Source organism: Camelus ferus, chromosome 4 (genome assembly GCF_009834535.1).
Source record: "Camelus ferus isolate YT-003-E chromosome 4, BCGSAC_Cfer_1.0, whole genome shotgun sequence".
Lineage (NCBI taxonomy): Eukaryota > Metazoa > Chordata > Mammalia > Artiodactyla > Camelidae > Camelus > Camelus ferus.
In genome coordinates, this window is record NC_045699.1 from 3,865,193 (window position 1) to 3,883,298 (window position 18,106).

Sequence of the window (18,106 nt, forward strand, 5' to 3'; positions counted from 1 at the left end):
TGGAACCCAGACAGTGGTGAACACGGCATAGGGACAGAAGGAAGATGTGGAGCATGGAGGGACAGCCACCCCAAGGGATGCTCAGCCTGGGGGACTGGGAGTGTGTGTGTGTGTGGGGGGGTGCTGCTGGGCACTGGCTGCTCCCTTGGAGGGCAGCAGACCCATGTGATGGATGGAGGGCCCTCTGTACCCCCTGCCAGCACCTCCACTGGCAATGCCTCCCTGAAGCCAGAGGCCGGCTGGGAGAACTGGGGCGCAGACCTGGCCCCAGTGCTGTCAGGGGCTGAGTGAGGGGTGAGTTGGGTCATGGGTGTGTGACAGTAGAGCCAGCAGATCTGGAGCTCCAGGCACCACGTGGAGAGAGGTGTTATGAGAGGATATAAGAGAGCAGGCATCATGGGGTGTGTGCGCGCTTGCCCGAGGACCGGCCCCTGGAGCCAGCAAAAGTTGATGGGCAGGGTCTGGCCACGAAGGCCTGAAAAGGCTGGATGGCAGCAGACACGGGCCGAGAGGCAGCTCACAGTGGAGTGTAGGCAGGTAAGCTGGCCTGGTTCATTTCCAGGCCCACTGCCTGCAGCCGACAAACTCAGGCAAGTCTCTTCACCTCTTTGCTGTCTCCCATCTGATAACGAGGCCCTCTAGGCCAGTGTGGGGCAAGGTGAGAATTTTTGCGAAGACTTAGCTCAGCACTGGGGATTATCATCATTATCATTATTTCAGCAGCATGACTTACTTGGGGCCCTACCGCCCAGTGGGCTCAGCCACCCACCCCCATTTTGGACAGCTATTAGTTACTCAAGATCCCTGGATCAAATTCCTGGGGCTTTAGGAGAAGATGGACACGTGGCAAATGGCCTGTGTTTTCTTCTGCCCATCTCCATATTTCGTGATCCATGCAGATCTTTACAGCCACTTGGCCCTTCTGTTTGCAGACCAAGTTGAATCCTGCTCTGAGACACTAAAAGAAGGCTCACTCAGCGGGTCTCAGGTGGTGGACACTGGCATCAACTCTTGCAAGCAACTGCGGGAGGTCACACGCCATCTATTTCTTTCTTTTTTTTTAATTGAAGTGTAGTCAGTTTACAATGTTGTGTCAATTTCTGGTGTACAGCACAGTGCTTCAGTCATACATGAATATACATACGTTCATTTTCATATTCTTTTTTGCTGTAAGCTACTACAAGGTATTGAATATAGTTCCCTGTGCTGTACAGTATGAACTTGTTTATCTATTTTATGTATTCCAGTCAGTATCTGCAAATCTTGAACTCCCAGTTTATTCCTTCCCACCCTCTTCCCGCCTGGTAACCATAAGCTTGTTTTCTGTGTCTTTGAGTCTGTTTTGTATATAAGTTCATTTGTCTTTTTTTTTTAATATTCCACATATAAGTGATATCATATAGTATTTTTCTTTCTCTTTCTGGCTTACTTCACTTAGAATAACATTCTCCAGTGCCATACATGTTGCTGCAAATGGCATTATTTTTATCATTTTTTTTGGTTAAGTAGTATTCCAACCATTTCTAAAAGTTGTGTCCATTAAAAAAAAATTCCTGGGGCCAGGGGCTGAGCTGTGCAGTTTGAGAGTTGTCCCTAGGGGGAGACTGGAGGCTGACAGCTTCCTCCACACCTGGCAGCAGGCCTGCTTCAGCAGGGTCCTGGGCAGAGAATTTCAAATACCTGCACATCCCAGGACATCTGAGAGCTAAAACCGAGTTCTCTGGACTGAATAAGCTAGCTTCTAGCATAAGCCTGAGTAAAATTAGATAGTAACTCTCTGCCTAGGAAAAAAAGATTTGAATCATTATTTGGTTATTTGATGCAAGCCTGCTGAGAGTCTCCCGAATGACAGCTGCAGATGAAAAGACATGTGCCTGTCACAGGGCGAGGAGCGTCATGGGAGTCACACTTGGGTAGTGACACGTGAATGACTTAAAAAAGTTTTTGTTTCTACTTTTTCTGTCTTATAAAAGTTATATAATGAGGACTTGCTCTTAAAAAACAAAATGTATATCTCTACAACGGAATATTATTCGGCCACAAAAAGGAGTGAGGACCTGATGTATTCCACAACGTGGATGACATAAAATGTTAGACTGAGTGAAAGAAGCCAGTCACAAAAGACCACACGTTGTATGATCCCATTTACATGCAGTGTCGAGAATCAACAAATCTGTAGAGACAGAAAGTAGATTACTGCTAGCCTGGGGCTGAGAGAGAGGGCATGCGGAGTGACTGCTAATGGGCATGGGTTTCTTTTTAGGGTGATGAAAATGTTCTGGAATTAGACAGCGGTGATGATCACACAACTCTGTGAATATACCAGAAAAAACCACTGAACTGTACACTAAATGAATTTTATGGGATGTAACTTATATTCCAATGAAGCTGTGATTTAAAAAGCAATACATTTCCCAATTTGGGAGTAAGGGAAATGTTATATCATCTTATTATAAAAGAAGAAGAAAAAAATTGTCTTACAGAATTTCTTGGCCCCCACTGGATGGGGAGACTTCCTCAAGAGGCTGGAGACTCGAGGGCCCAGTCATTTGCCCTCCCAGTAGCAGGAACCTCCATCGCCTTCAGGTCCCTGGGAGGCCTGCCCTGCCCCTATCACCCCAGGACACCCCTGCTGTGTCCTGCTCTGGTCTCCTGGTACAGTCCCGCCGCCATTTGCCCCTGCCCTTTTATGGGACCTGGGCTCTCTGCTGTCTCACTCGCTCCTGGGATGGGCCCCACATAGTTGTCGAGACTAGATGTGACCAACAGACTGGCCTCCGGCTGCCTGAGTCCACTCAGAGACAGACACCCCAAAAATACCTCTTGACTAGGCTCCCTGGGGGGAAGGCTAGACCCTGACCTTCCTCCCGGTGAGTTGTTCTGGGGACTGATTAGAGCAGAGGCAGAGGACAGGCTCTCTCTCCCTTCTTTCCTGCCTCCGTGAGCATTTGTTGAACACCAACTGTGTGCTGAACATTAGATCAATCTCATGGATGTGCAAACTGTGACCTGTTCACTAGCTGCTTAGCTGTGTACTCCAGTGGTCATGGGTCAGCAGAGAGTGATCTCCCTATCATGAGAGGCATGTAAGCAGGGCTGCATGAAACTACCCCTAAGGGCTCAGAGAGCACATAACACTCAGTCAGCAACAGGTTTTCCCAATCCCCCAGCACCTGGGCTGCCCCTGCAATGTGTGGGGCTACTGCTCCCATTTTGTGCACATATGCCAGCTGCGGGTGGGCAGCCTCCTGCAGGCAATGATGTGAATAGCCAGTGGTCTCCCCCATCACCAGGCAGGCGTGATCCCCACATGCCATCAGTGTGTCCCACAGAGACCAGACTGGCTTACATGTGTCTGTCTGGAACATGCTTAGTTCCATCCTTTCTCAGTTTTCCCTTGGACAGGTCTATGCATGTCCATCACGGACAGGCTTGAAACTCAGGGTGTCTTCCTGGACTGACCAAGTCTTGAAGGAACCGGCAGCCTTTTTAGGTGGACAAACCAGGATGGCCAAGCCAGTTCTTGTAGGGGGGATAACAGACCGTCCATGACCAGCAGCCCCGAGGGGCATATTTCAAAGAGCCTCAGGGGCCAGCAGTGCAGCCTAGAGGGGGAGCATGAAGGCCGCAGTGGGCCTGCGCGGCCCCGAGGTCCGGCCCGCAGGTGGCCGAGCGAGCCCGAGGCCAGGTGGGCGTGCCAGGCCCCGCCCCGCCGCGCCGGCCGGGGGCGGGCAGCCGAATGCCCCGCCCTCCTCGCGCGCCGGGTCGGAGCCGGTGCGGGAGCGCAGCCGCGAGGAGCCGAAGCAGCACGCGGGAGCGCGGCCTCGCAGCTGGCCGGCCCCAGCGAGCAACGCCGAGGGTGACCCGGCCCCAAAGCGCCGACCCTGGCCCTGAGAGCGACCCTGGACCCAGCGCGGACTCCGGGCCGGAGCGCGGATCCCGGCCCTGAGTGCGGCCTCGCCCGCCCCGGCCGCCCGGCCGCGGGCATGGACGGCGCCGGTTCACCCTGTGAGTGCCGAGCCCCCCCGCCTGCCGCCTTTGTGTGCGCGCCGCGCGGCCGCAGCCCCCTCCCCGCGCGTCCCTCCTGCGCCCCCGGCCGCGTCCTTTGTGGAGCCGCCGCCTGTCCAGTACCTTCCGCTCCCCCAACCTCCTTGTTCCCTCTGCGGCCCTGGGCTGAGCAGAGCACAGCACCCGCATCCCCCCAACCTAGGCCTCCCAGTCCCGTCTGCACCCCCACCCCCCAACCTCCCAGGAACATCCCGGTAGGCCCCCTTCGCCGGGGCAGGGCAGGGCACAGGTGCCCCTTTCCCCAGCCTCCTGTTCCCTCTGCAGGCTCCCCCGGGGTCCCCAGGGACAGCCCAGCTCCCAACCGGCTCTCCCGGTCTTGTCTGTAGTCCCCTCCGCAGGGGTAGCCCAGCAGGCCCCTCCGCGGCCGGGGCAGGCAGGGCGGGGGTCCCGGGGCGGCGCTGTCTCATCCCACGGCTCGGGCAGGTGCGGCGAGGCCGGCGCTCACACGGGCCTGCGTGTCCTTGCCCGCAGAGATGGACGGCGATGGCGGCCGCCGAGACGCCCCCGGCGCACTGATGGAGGCCGGGCGCGGTGCGGGGCCCGCGGGCATGGCGGAGCCGGCGGCGGTGCCGCGGGCGCGGGCGGCGCGGCCCGGGCCCCAGCGCTTCCTGCGGCGCAGCGTGGTGGAGTCGGACCAGGAGGAGCCGCCGGGCCTGGAGGCGGCCGAGGCGCCGGGGGCGCAGCCCCCGCAGCCGCTGCAGCGCAGGGTGCTCCTGCTCTGCAAGACGCGCCGCCTCATCGCAGAGCGCGCCCGCGGCCGCCCGGCCGCCCCCGCTCCTGTCGCTCCTGCCGCGTCGCCGGGAGCCCTTGCTGATCCCGGGCCCGAGCCCCCGGGCTCGCAGGAGCCTGGCCCGGACCCGGTGCCCGCGCCCGCCCCCGACGGCGGTCCCCGGGAGGAGGAGGCAGCATCTGCGAGGAAGGAGGACGCGGAGGCGCCCGAGGTGAGGCCCGAGCTCGGGCGCGCACGCCGGGAGGAGCCCGAGGAGGAGGAGGACGACGAGGACGACCTCAAGGCTGTGGCCACCTCCCTGGACGGCCGCTTCCTCAAGTTCGACATTGAACTTGGCCGCGGCTCCTTCAAGACAGTCTACAAGGGGCTGGACACGGAGACCTGGGTGGAGGTGGCCTGGTGCGAGCTGCAGGTGAGGAGCGTGCTGGCTGCAGGTGGGTGGTGTGCAAATGCAAATGCGCTCTGCCCAGGGCCATGCCTGGCCTTAGGCGGCCGTGTGTGTCACCCTCGGTGTAGGGGGCTGGTTGTGCTGGCGATCTGTGTAGTGAAGGTTGGGGGATGGAGGCTGGACCTCCCGGTGTGTGGTATCTAAGGGTGACACAGTGTGGGCCAGTGCTGGAGAGTGGGCGCTTGGAGGGCGTGTCTATAGTGCTGCTCCGTCTTTACTCCTAATTCTGGGCCGTACTGACGCAGGCTGTCTGGATCGGCTGTGTATTTGCAGAAGCAGTGGTGGGGGCTGCAGGCCCCCTGTCCAGGTGGGCACAGGGCGGTTTGGGGGACTCTGAGCTGCTCTTAAATGAGCACCTTCCTGTGTCCTGCAGGGCATAGATGCCCCAGATGGGGATATCAGAGGGGCTTCTTCTGACCTGGGGTCTGTTTAAGGTGAGCCTGGTGGGCCCTGGGGCCTGTGGACAGAGCCTAGAAGTATTGTCACTGGCTTCTTGGTTCTCCCAGATCCTGTTCGTTCACAAAATGAGTGTGAGAGCAGTCTTAAAACCAAGTCGTGCAAAATGCAGGTGGGGTTTTGTTTTGTATTCTTTTGTTTTGTTTTCATGGATGCAGAGGCTCTGGACATACATTTTTCGTAACCTTGCGCTCACGTTGACTGTGTCAGCCCTAGCCCTGGAAGATTATATAAACGGTAACTCAAGCTGCCCTGGGCCAGCCACGGGGCAGTGCCTGTCTCAGTGGGTGTTTACGGGCCCTCCCTTGTCTGGGGGGACAGCTGTCAGGCACGGGGCTGGCCTGTGCAAGAGCTGGCTGTGCGGATGTAAGCCTGCCTCAGCACCCTGTAAAGTTAGCTGGGCCCTTCCAGTCCTGACGCAGGCCGCCTGCCACACTGCAGGCAGTCTGCCTTTCTGGCTCAGAAAGGGGATTTGGTTGCTTTGTCCTCTGGGCTCCTGCAGGCTGGCCTGTGTGTGTGTGTGCATGTGCGAGCTGGACGAATTCATCTGGTGTCCACCTGTCCTCAGCCTTTCTCCCAAGGCAGAGCTCCAGAGACCACCCTTCCCCACTGTTCTTTGGTTCTGCTGTGGAAATACGGACTTTTCATGGTGGGTCCAGTGAACTGTTGAGTCCCTCAGGAGGGCCTGAGCTCCCCTCCCTCACAGCGGCAGGTTCGGGCCCTGCTGAGGGCTGGCCTTGGGGTCCTGGGGTGTGCGGGGACCGCATGGGAGTGAGCTGGGCATCACTGCAGCGTGTGAACACAGAGGACCCAGAAAGGGAAGACCAGAGAGAGAGGAGGGGTTCCTAATTCTACAGCGTGGCCATGTGCCTTCCCTCCCCACTTTCTTGCTCTTACCAAGTGACCTAGTGTGGCAGTGCTAGCACCCACTGAGGCTCTGCCGCGGAATGCCCCTGCAGGGTGGAGGGTGGGAGTCGGGGTGCTGCAGCAGGCGGGAGCTGGGTTAGACCTGAGCAGCGGAGCCCAGCTGATCTGGTTGAGGCATTGCAGGCTCATGTGACCCTCGGAGGAGGCTGTTCATCCCCACTCCCTTTAGGGCAAGACAGGTTGTTCTGCCCCCGGGTCCCTAAGCAGAGTGGCACCGGAGCGGAGCCTGGCTGCTGTCCAGGGGGATTCTCGTCCTGAACTCTGGGTAGGAGTGGGAAGGTGGGAGCTGGCTTCTAATCTGTCTGGTTATGTTTCTTATACAGTAGTTACCGGGGGCCCCAAGCCAGCCAGGAAGCCGTTCTGATGTGCAGCATTTCGGGTCAGTTGCCTTTTGCTGGGCGGGTCTGAGAGGGTTTTACCCCAGAAGGACCCAGCTTAGGACAGCAGCTAAGAGCCTGCTGTGTGGCATCCTCCTCCTCACCAAACGGGAGGCTGTTGTTTCCCCTGTTTTATTGTTGAGAACCTTCCAAGGTCACCTGCGAGGATGTAGATGGCAGAGGGGGATTGCAGCATGATGGGAGGAGGCCACCAGCCTGGCGTGGCTGTCCTTAGGAGAGGAGATGAAGGTGGAGAGCAGGGCACCACGTTGGGCCTCTCGGACCACCAGGAAGGGCGACAGGTGGCATGCTGGCTTTGTGCCGGAGAAGGGGGTTTCCTAGTGCACAGTGTGGAGACCTTCAGCCTCCACCCGGCCCCCAGAATTCCCAGGCATCGGGGCTCCTAGTGGAGGACGAGTTGACAGGAGTATTGCCTTCGGTGCAAGGAGCTTTGCAGGATTCCTCCTGCCGTCTGACCCCCACTCCCTCTTCCCCAACCTCCAGAAGCCCCTCAGCCAGCAGGTTTGGAATGCCCTGAAAATCGACCTTCCAAAGTCTGTTTCCTCCTCCGACCCTTGGGAGCATAGAGGGTTGTCAGCACCCGCAGGCCTGCCCCAGAACTGTGACAGTGTCACTTGCTTGCTTGTTCCAGGGTTCCCTGCCAAGGGAAGGAAAGGCCGCATTTTTGGACCTAGTAAGTCCGGCTTGGAGAATGTGAGGTCCCTGACTTCCAATTTCCTTATATAATTTAGCGTTGAAAGAGCTTTGCAGAAAGCGCAGTATGTATTCATATCACAGCCAAGGGCAGCGAGGTGTTTCCACGTCCTGAATTCTCCAGACGTTCAAAGCTGACATTGATTCTTTGGGGGGAAGCCATTTTAAAGTATTACCTTCCCTTCTGTTTCCTTTTGAATGAACCGTTTATTTCTGGCACCAGAGCACATTACAGTGGCAACAGGGGGAGTGCGAACACACCCAGATCCACTGCATTCACCCTGGCTCACGTTTCCCTTGTCCCCACGGCCAGCTCCCGCCCCTCACAGACCCCATCCTGTCCCCGTGAAATAGCTGGGGGCTCCTGGTCGGCTCTGGGCTGCCTGGGTGGGGAGCGGGGGAGGTCTGGGCCACCAGCCCTGCCCCAGGTGGCTCAGGGCACCCTCTTTCACCTGCTGATGCCTCTGAGCCGAAGGCGTGGGTCTCCGAGCAGAGAAAATGCAGCCAGCCCGGATCCCGGCCAGTGTCCAGGAGCCTCGTCGGAGGCAGCCTTGTTGGCTCCTCCTGACCACCTGCTTCTCCTCTGTCTTCCTCGGAGCTTGGAGAGAGCCTTGGTTTTTAGCCTCCTTGGTCAGTGCTGCCCCCTCCCATCAGCAGTCCCCTGCCTTCAAGGGAGACCGGGTCTCAGCTCCTCTGTGCTACCCCCTCCTCACCGAAGACGGCTGTGAGCGGCTGTTGCAAGGCTGGGCACTGCCTCTTGGGGGATTCCACTCAGAATTCATGTTTCCCGCACTATATGTCCTGGCCTGTGCCCAGTGTGGGGGTCATTTTGCCTCATGGAGGTATCGGTCCTTGTCCCTTTGTCTGGAGTACTCGCAGGGCCTTCGCAGGGGTGTGAGAGTCCTAAAGAGGTACCATGGGGCCTGAGCCCTGGCCAGCCAGGGACAGATCTCTGGCTCCCCCAGGTGCTGTCATGAAGCTGTCCTCCTGCGGCTCTGCACTGCCCAGAGGTGACTGGGCCCCCATGGGGCGGCCATGGCCTTGTGCTCCAGGCCAGAGCGGGGCTTGTGGGTGTGGGGATCACAGACCTGATGATGTGTGACCTGCTGGCATCTCCTTTGTGTGGCCACTGAGGACCCATGTGTTCCCAACTCAGCTCACCCCAGCCGGACCTCTGTGTCCCATTCACCCACCTGCGCTTTCTTAATGCCCGTAGGGGCTTGTTGTGTGCGGCCATGCTAAACGTGCTGGTCCCCTCACTGTCCTCTGAGGATGGCCAGGTCCACCTGCTGTTGGTGTGGCTTGGCACCTCTCCCATGGCTGTGGGTGCCCCATTTGTCCTGGGTGCTGAGCTGGCATACCTGTCCATCCAGGTGTACCATCACCTCTCATAGACAGGTCCTGCCATGCGGGGCAGCCCCAGGCCTGGGGTTGAGAGGCCCCTCCCATAGCATCATCATTGTCGGAGGCTCAACTGCTGGCCTCGTCTGCTTTCAGAGGAGCCACAGGCAGCCTGATCCGGCTGAGGGGGGGAGAGGAGGGGCTCTGCGGAGAGGACGGTGCTTGTCTGCTGGACTAGGCTGCTTAGAAAGGGCTCAACTCAGTTTGCCTGGTGGTCACCCTCCTCTTTATTTTTATTTTTAAAATCTGCTCAGAGCTTAATTTTGTCGGCAGAGGTATAATTTGAAAGCAGTTGGGAGTCAACGCTGAGCTTGCTTTCTCAAATGATACTTCCTATGCCACCCTGACTACGGTTCTGGTTTGGCTGGCGAGCAAGGCTGTTGCCAGCTGCCGCAGAGGCCTGTGAAGACGGGGCTTTCCTGACCTCCCCACCGGTGCAGAAGTGCGGGTGTCCAGAGCCCAGAGGCCCCTCCCCTGCCCCCAAGTGATGCTGGTGAGTTGAGTGTGGTCAGCAGCGATGGGCAAGCGGCTCGAGCTGTGGGTCACTTCTGTGGGCACACTGGGCATCGCAGCTTGTTCCTTCTTGGAAGCAGGTGCTCCTGTGGCTGCGTGTGTGCCTCTCCAGGAGGCTCTGGCATGTGAGGGTTCCAGGTGAAGCCTGATTCAGGCCTAAATTGTCCCGTGACCTGGACCCCAGAGGAGGGATCCCCAGACGGTCTAACTTGGGTGGACGGCTAGTGGGCATCTCCCTACATCCTGTGCCACTTCTAGATGGTGGCTGGAGTATCACTCTGAGTTGGGTGAAACTTTGCTGGTGGACTGTTAGCCAGCACGTGATGGTGGCAGGAAAAAGAAGTGCCAGGAGGAGGGTAGAGAGTGGATGTCGCAGTGCTGGGTCTTGTGCCCAGGCTCAGCAGTGCAGGCCAGTGTGGTTTATTGGCTCACGAGGCATTTTTTGAGCATGTGTCCAGGTTCCAGCCCTGGGGTACCACAGCGAGCAGGACGGTCATGGTGGGAGAGCTGGGTTCTCACTGAAGAGGGATGTTTGCCAGAAGCCTGCAAGGAGGCAAGAGAGTGAGACTAGGGAGAGACTGTCCTCCAGTCCTGGGCTGGCTGGACCTGCTGGGTGCTTGCCACTCGCCTTCCAGCATGGCTGGGACTAGCAGCCCCCTGCCTGGCTGTAGGCATCTCTTGGGGCCAGTGCCTTGGGCTGGCTTCAGGCTGGAACTGGATGATGCCCAAGGTGACAGCGCAGAGCTCCAGGTCACTACTGATGGAGGGGAACTTGACCTAGTCCTGCAGGCTGCAAGCTTGGGTCTTTTTTGTGGTCTGTGTGGCTGAATGGCGAGGTGGGTGCCAGCGTCTGCCTGATGTGCTACGAAGGGGTGTCGGGAGTCTCGCAGCCAGGCTGGGCACCCTGCCCAGTGCATACAGACACTGGGAGCAGGGTGCCCTGCTGCGTTCAGACCCCAGCCCTGCAGCTTCCCAGCAGGGAGGCCATAGGGAGGGCATCTGCCTTTGAGAACCTCAGTTTACCCGTTTGTGCACTGGGGATAGTGCCGGCCGACTTTCACAGGGCCATGGCGAGTGTTGAGAAGTACGTCCAGCACTGAGCATAGAGCAGGCACTCAGAGTTAAGCCTCTTTTCACCCCACACTCACTGCTTCCTGCAGTTTTAAGAAGCAGGGATTGAAGCGGAGAGCCAGCCTAACCTGGGGGAGCAGGGAGGCCTGCCTTCGGCTGGAGGCGGGTCCCTGGGGTGGCACTGGGGGCCCAGGCAGACTGAGGGCCTGTGCACCTCTGCCTGAGCACCTGGCTGCTGCTGCTTTATTGTCTGAGCTGCAGATAAGGACGGGGTGTGAACACAGCAGCTGGAATCTCTAAGAAGCAGATTAGGATCTGCCTCTGGACACAGACGATCCAAAGGCTGTGTTTTGGGTGGAGAGTCCCCCCACCCTCCCCACCCTCACCCCGTGAGACTGCAGAAGCCTGTCCAAGGTTGGCAGCCTGAGTCAGCTGCAGGGTTTCTTGCTTCAAATAGTTTTCAAATCCGGTTCTACTCCCAGGAGGCTGGAAATCTAAGATTTCCTGGACTGCTTGATTACTACCTCCAATTTATGTCAGCTCTCTTTAAATATATGGTGAAGTTTTTGGAAAAGAATAAAAGAAAAGAGGTCAAGGCAGTGTGGTTAAGAGAAACAGATCAATGGAACAGAATAGAGAGCCTTGAAACAGATCTGCCTGAATATATGGTCAACTGACCTTTGACAAAGAAGCAAAGGCAATAAATGGAGAAAGATGGTCATTTCCCCAAATGGTGCTGGAACAGCTGGACATCCACATGCAGAAAAATGAATCTGGACACAGACCTTATATTTTTCATGAAAATTAACTTTAAATAGATCATAGACCTAAATGTAAAATGCAAAACTGTACATCCCCTAGAAGAAAACATAAGAGAAAACCAAGGTGACCTTGGGTTTGGCAATGACTTTTTGGATACAACACGAGAGATGTGATCTATGGAAGAATAACTTTATAAGTTCAACCTCATTAAAATGAAAAACTTCTCTGCAAAGGCCTATAAGTGAATGAGAAGACCAGATGCAGACTGGGAGGAAATCTTTACCAAACACATACCTGATAAAGGAGTATTACCCAGAATATATCAAGAACTCTTAAAACTCGACAATAAGAAACCAAACAACCACATTAAAAAAAAATGGGCCAAAGACCTTTTCTGTGGGTCAGGGAAGGGGGACACAGAATCATGGCCCCCTCCTTGTCTCTGCTTTTTTTTTCTGTATATATATAATTTTTTAATTGACGTATAGTCAGTTTACAATGTTGTGTCAATTTCTGTGTACAGCACAGTGCTTCAGTCATGCATGAACATACTATATTCATTTTCAAATTCTTTTTCACCATAAGTTACTACAAGATATTGACTATAGTTCCCTGTGCTGTACAGTATAAACTTGTTGTTTATCTATTGACCTTGGCTTCTTGAACAGAGGAAAGCACGTGGAGGGGGAAAAGTGGTCCAAAGACCTTAACAGACATCTCATCAAAGAAGATACACAGATGGCAAAAAGCACATGAACAGACACTCCGCATCGTATTTCATCAGGGAAAGGCAAATTAAAACAATGAGATACTACTACACACCTATTAGAATGGCTAAAGTCTGGAACACTGACAACACCAAATGCTGACAAGGATGTGGAACACCAGGAACTCTCGTTCATTACTGGTGGGAATGCAAAATGGTATAGCCACTCTGGAAGACAATATGGCAACATCTTGCAAGCTAAACATATTCTTTTATTGGGAAGATGTTAATTATTTCTATTTATTTATTTATCATTATTTAATGTAGGTGCTGGGGATTGAACCCAGGACCTTGTGCATGCCCAGCACGCACTCTGCCACTGAGCTCCACCCTCCCCCCAAAACATATTCTTGCCATAAGATTTAGCAGTCATGCTCCTTGGTATTTATCTGAGTAAGTTGAAAACTTATGTCTGCACAAAAACCTGCCCACTGATGTTTATAGTAGTTTTATTCATAGTTGCCAAAACCTGGAAGCAGTCCTTCAGTAGCTGAACAGATAAATAAACTGTAGTACATCCAGACAATGGGATTCAGCACGAAAAAGAAATGAAGTTTCAAACAATGAAAAGATACAGAGGAACCTTAAACGCATATTACCGAGTGAAAGATACCAATTTAAAAAGACTGCATACTGTGTGATTCCAACTCTGTGACATTGCGGAAAAGGCAAAACTATGGAGACTGTGAAAAGGTTGCCAGGGGTTTGGGGGAGGAAGTGATGAATAGGTAGAGGGAGGAAAAATTTAGGGCAGTGAAACTATAATGATGGATACACGTCATTATCGATTTGTTCAAACTCACAGAATGTGCAACACCCAGACAGCCATAATGTAAACCATAGACTTTGGTTAGTAATAATATATCAATATTGGCACATCAGTTTTAATAAAATGCCACACCAATGCAAGATGTTAATAACAGAGGAAACTGTGGGAGTGAGGGAGTGCAAGGGAACTCTGCACTTTCTGCTCAGCCTTTCTGTAAACCTAGACCTTCTTTAAAAAAATAGTTAATTAATTAAAAAACAAAACAGTGTAACAGCTACATTAAAGTTTGTGGAAGTGAAAGAAAAATTACCCCTAGTCCAAGTGAATATAACTACTTATTATTTTTGCATCTTATACCCTCAAGTTCTTGTTCCCACACACATATTTGTTTTTAAACTACAGCTGCAATCCTTGGGTATCATAGCCTTTAAAATCTATCTTTTTGTTTCTAGACAGTCTGTGAATGCTACTTACCGGTTTGCAAGGAGAGGCTGTGGTTTGGGGTTCGTTCTTGTCTCTGTGCTTGCTGTTCGGGTCCTCATGGAGGGCTTGTCCACAAAGCTCTGCCCAGCTGTGCTCTGCGGGGAGGAGGTTGCAGGCTGGGCAGCGCATCCCTGGCCATAGAGAGGTGGCCACGGGTCAGGGGCTCCCTGAGCGTCTGCTTCTGGGGGCCTCTGTGCTGAGTGGTCTCCATGCCTTTATGCACATGTCTAGAGAGTCTGGGCAGGTGGTCCCCCTCACACCCCACTTCCCCGAGGACCAGGGCTGGCCAGCCCTTGAGCTGGACATATTTCCCAAGTGTTCAGGAATGGGGGTCTCTCTCTGGTGGGTCCAGAAATTAAAGATGTCATGGCATGAGCCCTGCCCAGACGAGCCAGTGGAGTAGAGAGGGGTGCTTGGTGGGGCCTGGTGCGCACGAGTCCTCTGGTTTGTTCAGGGTCATCCTGGCTTGGCTTCCGGGGGCCTCCTTGGCAGGGAGGTGCCAGCCTGGCTGTCAGCTGGCTGTGGGCAGGATGCAGGCCGGAGGGCAGGGGGGACGCTGTGGCATGGTGAGGACTTTCTTTGATGTCTAGATCCACGTGTGAGTTTGTGAGGTCCTCAGAAGCACGCTGAGAGGTTTTGGGACTGTGTTTTCAGAGATGAGAAGGAGACTCGGGGAGGTGGCTCACATCCAAGCTTGCACGGAGACAGCAGCTGGTGGCCTCTCCCCGGATCGTCATCTTTCACGTGTGTTCAGAAGGCTGCTGTGGAAAGGGGTGCCACTAAGCAGGCTTGGGAAGTGCTGGGCCAAGCACACATTGCTGTTGTGGGGCTTCGCAGAGCCTTTAAAACACTCGCTGTGTTGTGATGCTGTTGGTGGGTGGGGCGTGGGAGGCCTTGCACCCTTCCACCTTTTCTTTCATCTTGCAAATGTCTCGTGGGACCTGGATGGGCTCTGGGCAGTGTTGTGTAGGCTGACTGTTGGTAGAAGTGCGCGTGTTCCCACGGCGTGTCTTGGCTCTGTTGCAAACACCATGGGGGTTCCTGTCTCACTCATTGGTGGTACTGTTGGCAGCATTTGGATCTAGACATGGAAAGCTGGCCTTGCCCTTGAGATTCCCTGCCTGTCTCAGGCCAGAAGCTGCCCTGGAAGGACCTGTCTTCCTTCCAATGTCGACTTTTCCCCCCAAGCCTCCTGCTTTACTGGCTCTTTGTGTGCTTGCTCAGGAGTGGATAAGCTGGGAAAATTCTCAGCTGCAAGCCAAGTGTGGCTAAGCAATGCAGACCTTTGATCATCCCCAGGGCCTGCCTGGCTCAGCAGTGTCAGCAGGAACAAAGGTGCCGTCCCACTTTCTCATCTACTTTCCTCAGTCACGTTGGATTTGTTCTCAGGCTTGTTGCTTCTTGGTGGCAGAAAGGCTGCCATAGCTCCAGGCATCACAACCATAATTTGAAGGCGAGAAGCAAGGAGGTGGTTAGGTGGAGGTTAGGTAGGGTTTCCATATCTTAATCCATAAAGGAAAATGTTTACCAGGAAGGCTCTTTGGTTTTTCTGGTTAGAATGAGGTTGTGTGGTCTCCCTTGGCTACACAGACATCTGGGAAAGGGCTTTATAGCATAGATAGGTTATGATTCCCTGGGGCTGGGCACCGTGGGTTTTGTTGGTAGAGAGGGGTGGCAGGCTATGGGCAGGAAGGTGGGAAGGGGGGCACCTGCCTGTGTCTGTCTTGATTACTTTATCCCCCAAGGTCTTGTTGGTGCCAATGTGCGATGAGGCCCTCCTCTGCCTGGGCCTGGCTTTAGAACAGAACAACCCACATACTCCTGGATGCCTCCAGGGGCTTCCACATCCTGCTCCTCCACCCTCCCACCTCCAGGCGTCTGGGGCTGGGATCCTGTGACCTTCCAGCTCTCCACCTGCCGGCCCCATCCTCCCTCCTTCCCTCTTTCTCTAGCTTTCTCCTCTCTGCCAGCAATTTAATTTTCATTTCCCTACAAACTTTTTATTTTGGAAAACTTGGACAGGAAGGATGGGGTTACTAGGGGTTAACATTTTGCCACATTAGCTTTATCTCTGTATCTTTGTGTATGTTTTATTCTGGCCCATTTGCACCTTGCCCTGAATACTTCAGCCCATGTTTTTTATAGGAGTGAGGACATTTTCCTACAAAGCCGCAGCTGTGTTACATTCAGATCTAACTTGGATGTTGTCAGCCATGTGTCTGACGTGGACCGCGCCTCCCAGTTGCATTCCTAATGGTTTTCCTGTTTGGATCCAGGATCCAGTCAGTTGGTTGATGCGCTGCATCTGGTTGTCATGTCAGGTTTAATACAGAACAGTCCTTCCACCTTTTAAGTATCCTCATTGCTGAATCTTTTGCAGCACTGCCCTTTTCTCCAATGGAGGCTGCATTCTGAGTTGTCAGGTGTTCCCACACGACTGCACTGGAGCTGCGTTTCCGGCGCTGGTGCCCCATGGGTGGTGCTGGTGTCGCTCACAGGCACAGGGTGGGTTGGCCCCCTGCAGGTGACGTTGACTGGGGTCTCTAGGCCGGGGTGAGTCCACTGTCGGTGGTGAAGAACAGATTCTGCAAGGGGGTCACTCTGCTGCCCCCACGACCTTTGATCCATGACTGCAGCATCCTGGAACGATCCTGCCAGGATCATCCAGACCCTTTGGAAAGACAAAGCTGATCGCGTTAATCCGCCTCCCAATGGGCAGTTGGTGGCAGAGGCAGGACCTGAACCAGGTCACTTGGGCGCCCTGCCAGGAGGCTGGACTGCAGGCGTGGATTGCTCCAGGGCTCAGGGCTGCCCGGCCTCCTTCCTTCCTGCACCTGAACAGGAATGACCCTGCCTGTTTTTAAGTTGAATTGTTGATCCTTCCAGGTCTTGCACTCAGCTAGGGGAATCCCAACAATCTCAAGCTCTCCTGAGCCCCTGAATCAGGAGAAGGGGACCTTGCAGTGGGACTTGCTGTCAGGAGGACCCAGACGTCCAGGGGACCGTTTACCCCGGGCTGCGGTGGTGGGGGAGGGGAGGGCGGAGTCCCCCCACTGTGCTAGCACTGCACCCGAGTGAGTGGGGGTGGTGAGGGTGGGGGGGTGGTAGACGATGGCCTGTGGGGTTTTGGGGGCGATGGTTCCAACTACATAAATTCCTAGGAAGGTGAGAGACATGACAGATGCTGAAACCTGAAAGAGAAAACTGCCCCAAATTTCCTTCCTCTGACATAGCAGTTTTCACTCTGGTACGTGTCCTTCTTGTCTCTTTTTGATGTTCTTGGGTATTTTGCAGAGTCATACTTGTAGCGTTCGTGCTAACGTGTGCAGTGATGGTGAATCACTGCAGGGCCTGTAGCTCCCACCTCCTCCGGCTCTGGCAAGAGCCCACCGCAGGGGTGGACCTCCCCTGTCCCCCGGGGGGTGAGTGCAGGGTGCGCTCACCCCCAGCCCTGCCCCTAACTGGGTGCAGGTGTTTGGACATCCTTCTCACCTCCAGGTTAGGACCAGACCGTCAGGGTGCCTCCCCCTGTGTCCTGTGGGGTGCAGCCTGGCTGCACTTGGGGTCCCTGGGGCTCCCCAGAAGGAAGGTGGCTGCCGTGCTGTGTCTTCAAGCCGGGAAGTCATCTTGCTGTGTTGGCCAGCAGCAATCCACTGACATCTGCCCCGACAGGTTCCCAGGCATTTCTTCTCTTTAATTACAAGGTTCAAGTGGGAGAGTGAATTCAGCTTTTTCGGAAGAAGCTTTGCAAACTTGAAGGGCAGAGGAAAAGATGGGGAGCAGGGCAGGGATGCAGGCGCCAAGTGTCTTCCTGAGTGTGGTGGGGGCCCACACATGCTTGGAATTTGGAAATACTGTAGGTTTTTTGCAGAATGCCAGTGATCAGCTTACAGGACTGCAGGCTCATTGGTTATCCGCAGTGAGATGGTCCCCTGCCACTGTTGAAGACGCCCCCCACCGGCCCCCGCCCCATCCTCCCGGGTCACTGGGGCCGTCCTGTGCTCCCAGTTGGGAGCAGGTCCTTGGAGGTCTGGGTCTGGTTGGCCACAGCCACAGACAGGGTGGGCTGGTTCTAGTGGACCCTGTGAAACAGTCTCGGTTTCGCATGTTTTCTGGCCCTGGGGACAGAGGCGGCACCCGCCTCACCCTGGCTGTGCGCTGTGACACGTGCATATGAGCTGCCCTAGCATTGGCTGTGGGCTGGCTGGCCTCTCCTCCCCACTGCCGCCCCTGCGCGATGGAGGGGTTGGCGTGGTCGCCTGGAGTGTTGGGCTCCTAGGGGGACAAAAGCTGCCCTCGGTGGTGGCCGTCTGTCCTTTGGAAAGCTTCCTCACGTTTCCTTAGGGACAGACTCTCTGGGGTGGTTCTGCCCCGGGACAGCTGCCCCTGAGGGGTCCAGGTGAGGACTTCGAGTTGAGGGCATGGGGCCTGGACTTGGCCTTGTGTGGGTGGCGGTGGAGAGGAGACCCTCAGGCAAAGCGGAGCCACTGCGTGGAGGGGAGTAGGAGCTGTGTCGTGTTGTGGGGGGGGGGGGCTCTCCTGGTGTCTTGGGCCGCCTGGGCGAGACAGCTGGGGTTTGTGGTTTTACCATGGGGTGATGGGGAGCCCCGAGGCTCCTCTG

The 18,106-nt window shown here is 55.3% G+C and overlaps 1 protein-coding gene across 1 annotated transcript in view; it reads left to right on the forward strand.

Annotated features, from left to right (window-relative positions):
* Positions 1-3,766: 3,766 nt before the first annotated feature.
* Positions 3,767-18,106, forward strand: part of WNK2 (WNK lysine deficient protein kinase 2) — a 116,389-nt gene continuing 102,049 nt past the window's right edge. Inside the window, 2 exon segments of the mRNA XM_032477421.1 lie at positions 3,767-4,008; positions 4,540-5,210. Of these exon segments, the coding sequence (XP_032333312.1) occupies positions 4,542-5,210 (669 nt within the window). The 5' untranslated portion in view covers positions 3,767-4,008; positions 4,540-4,541.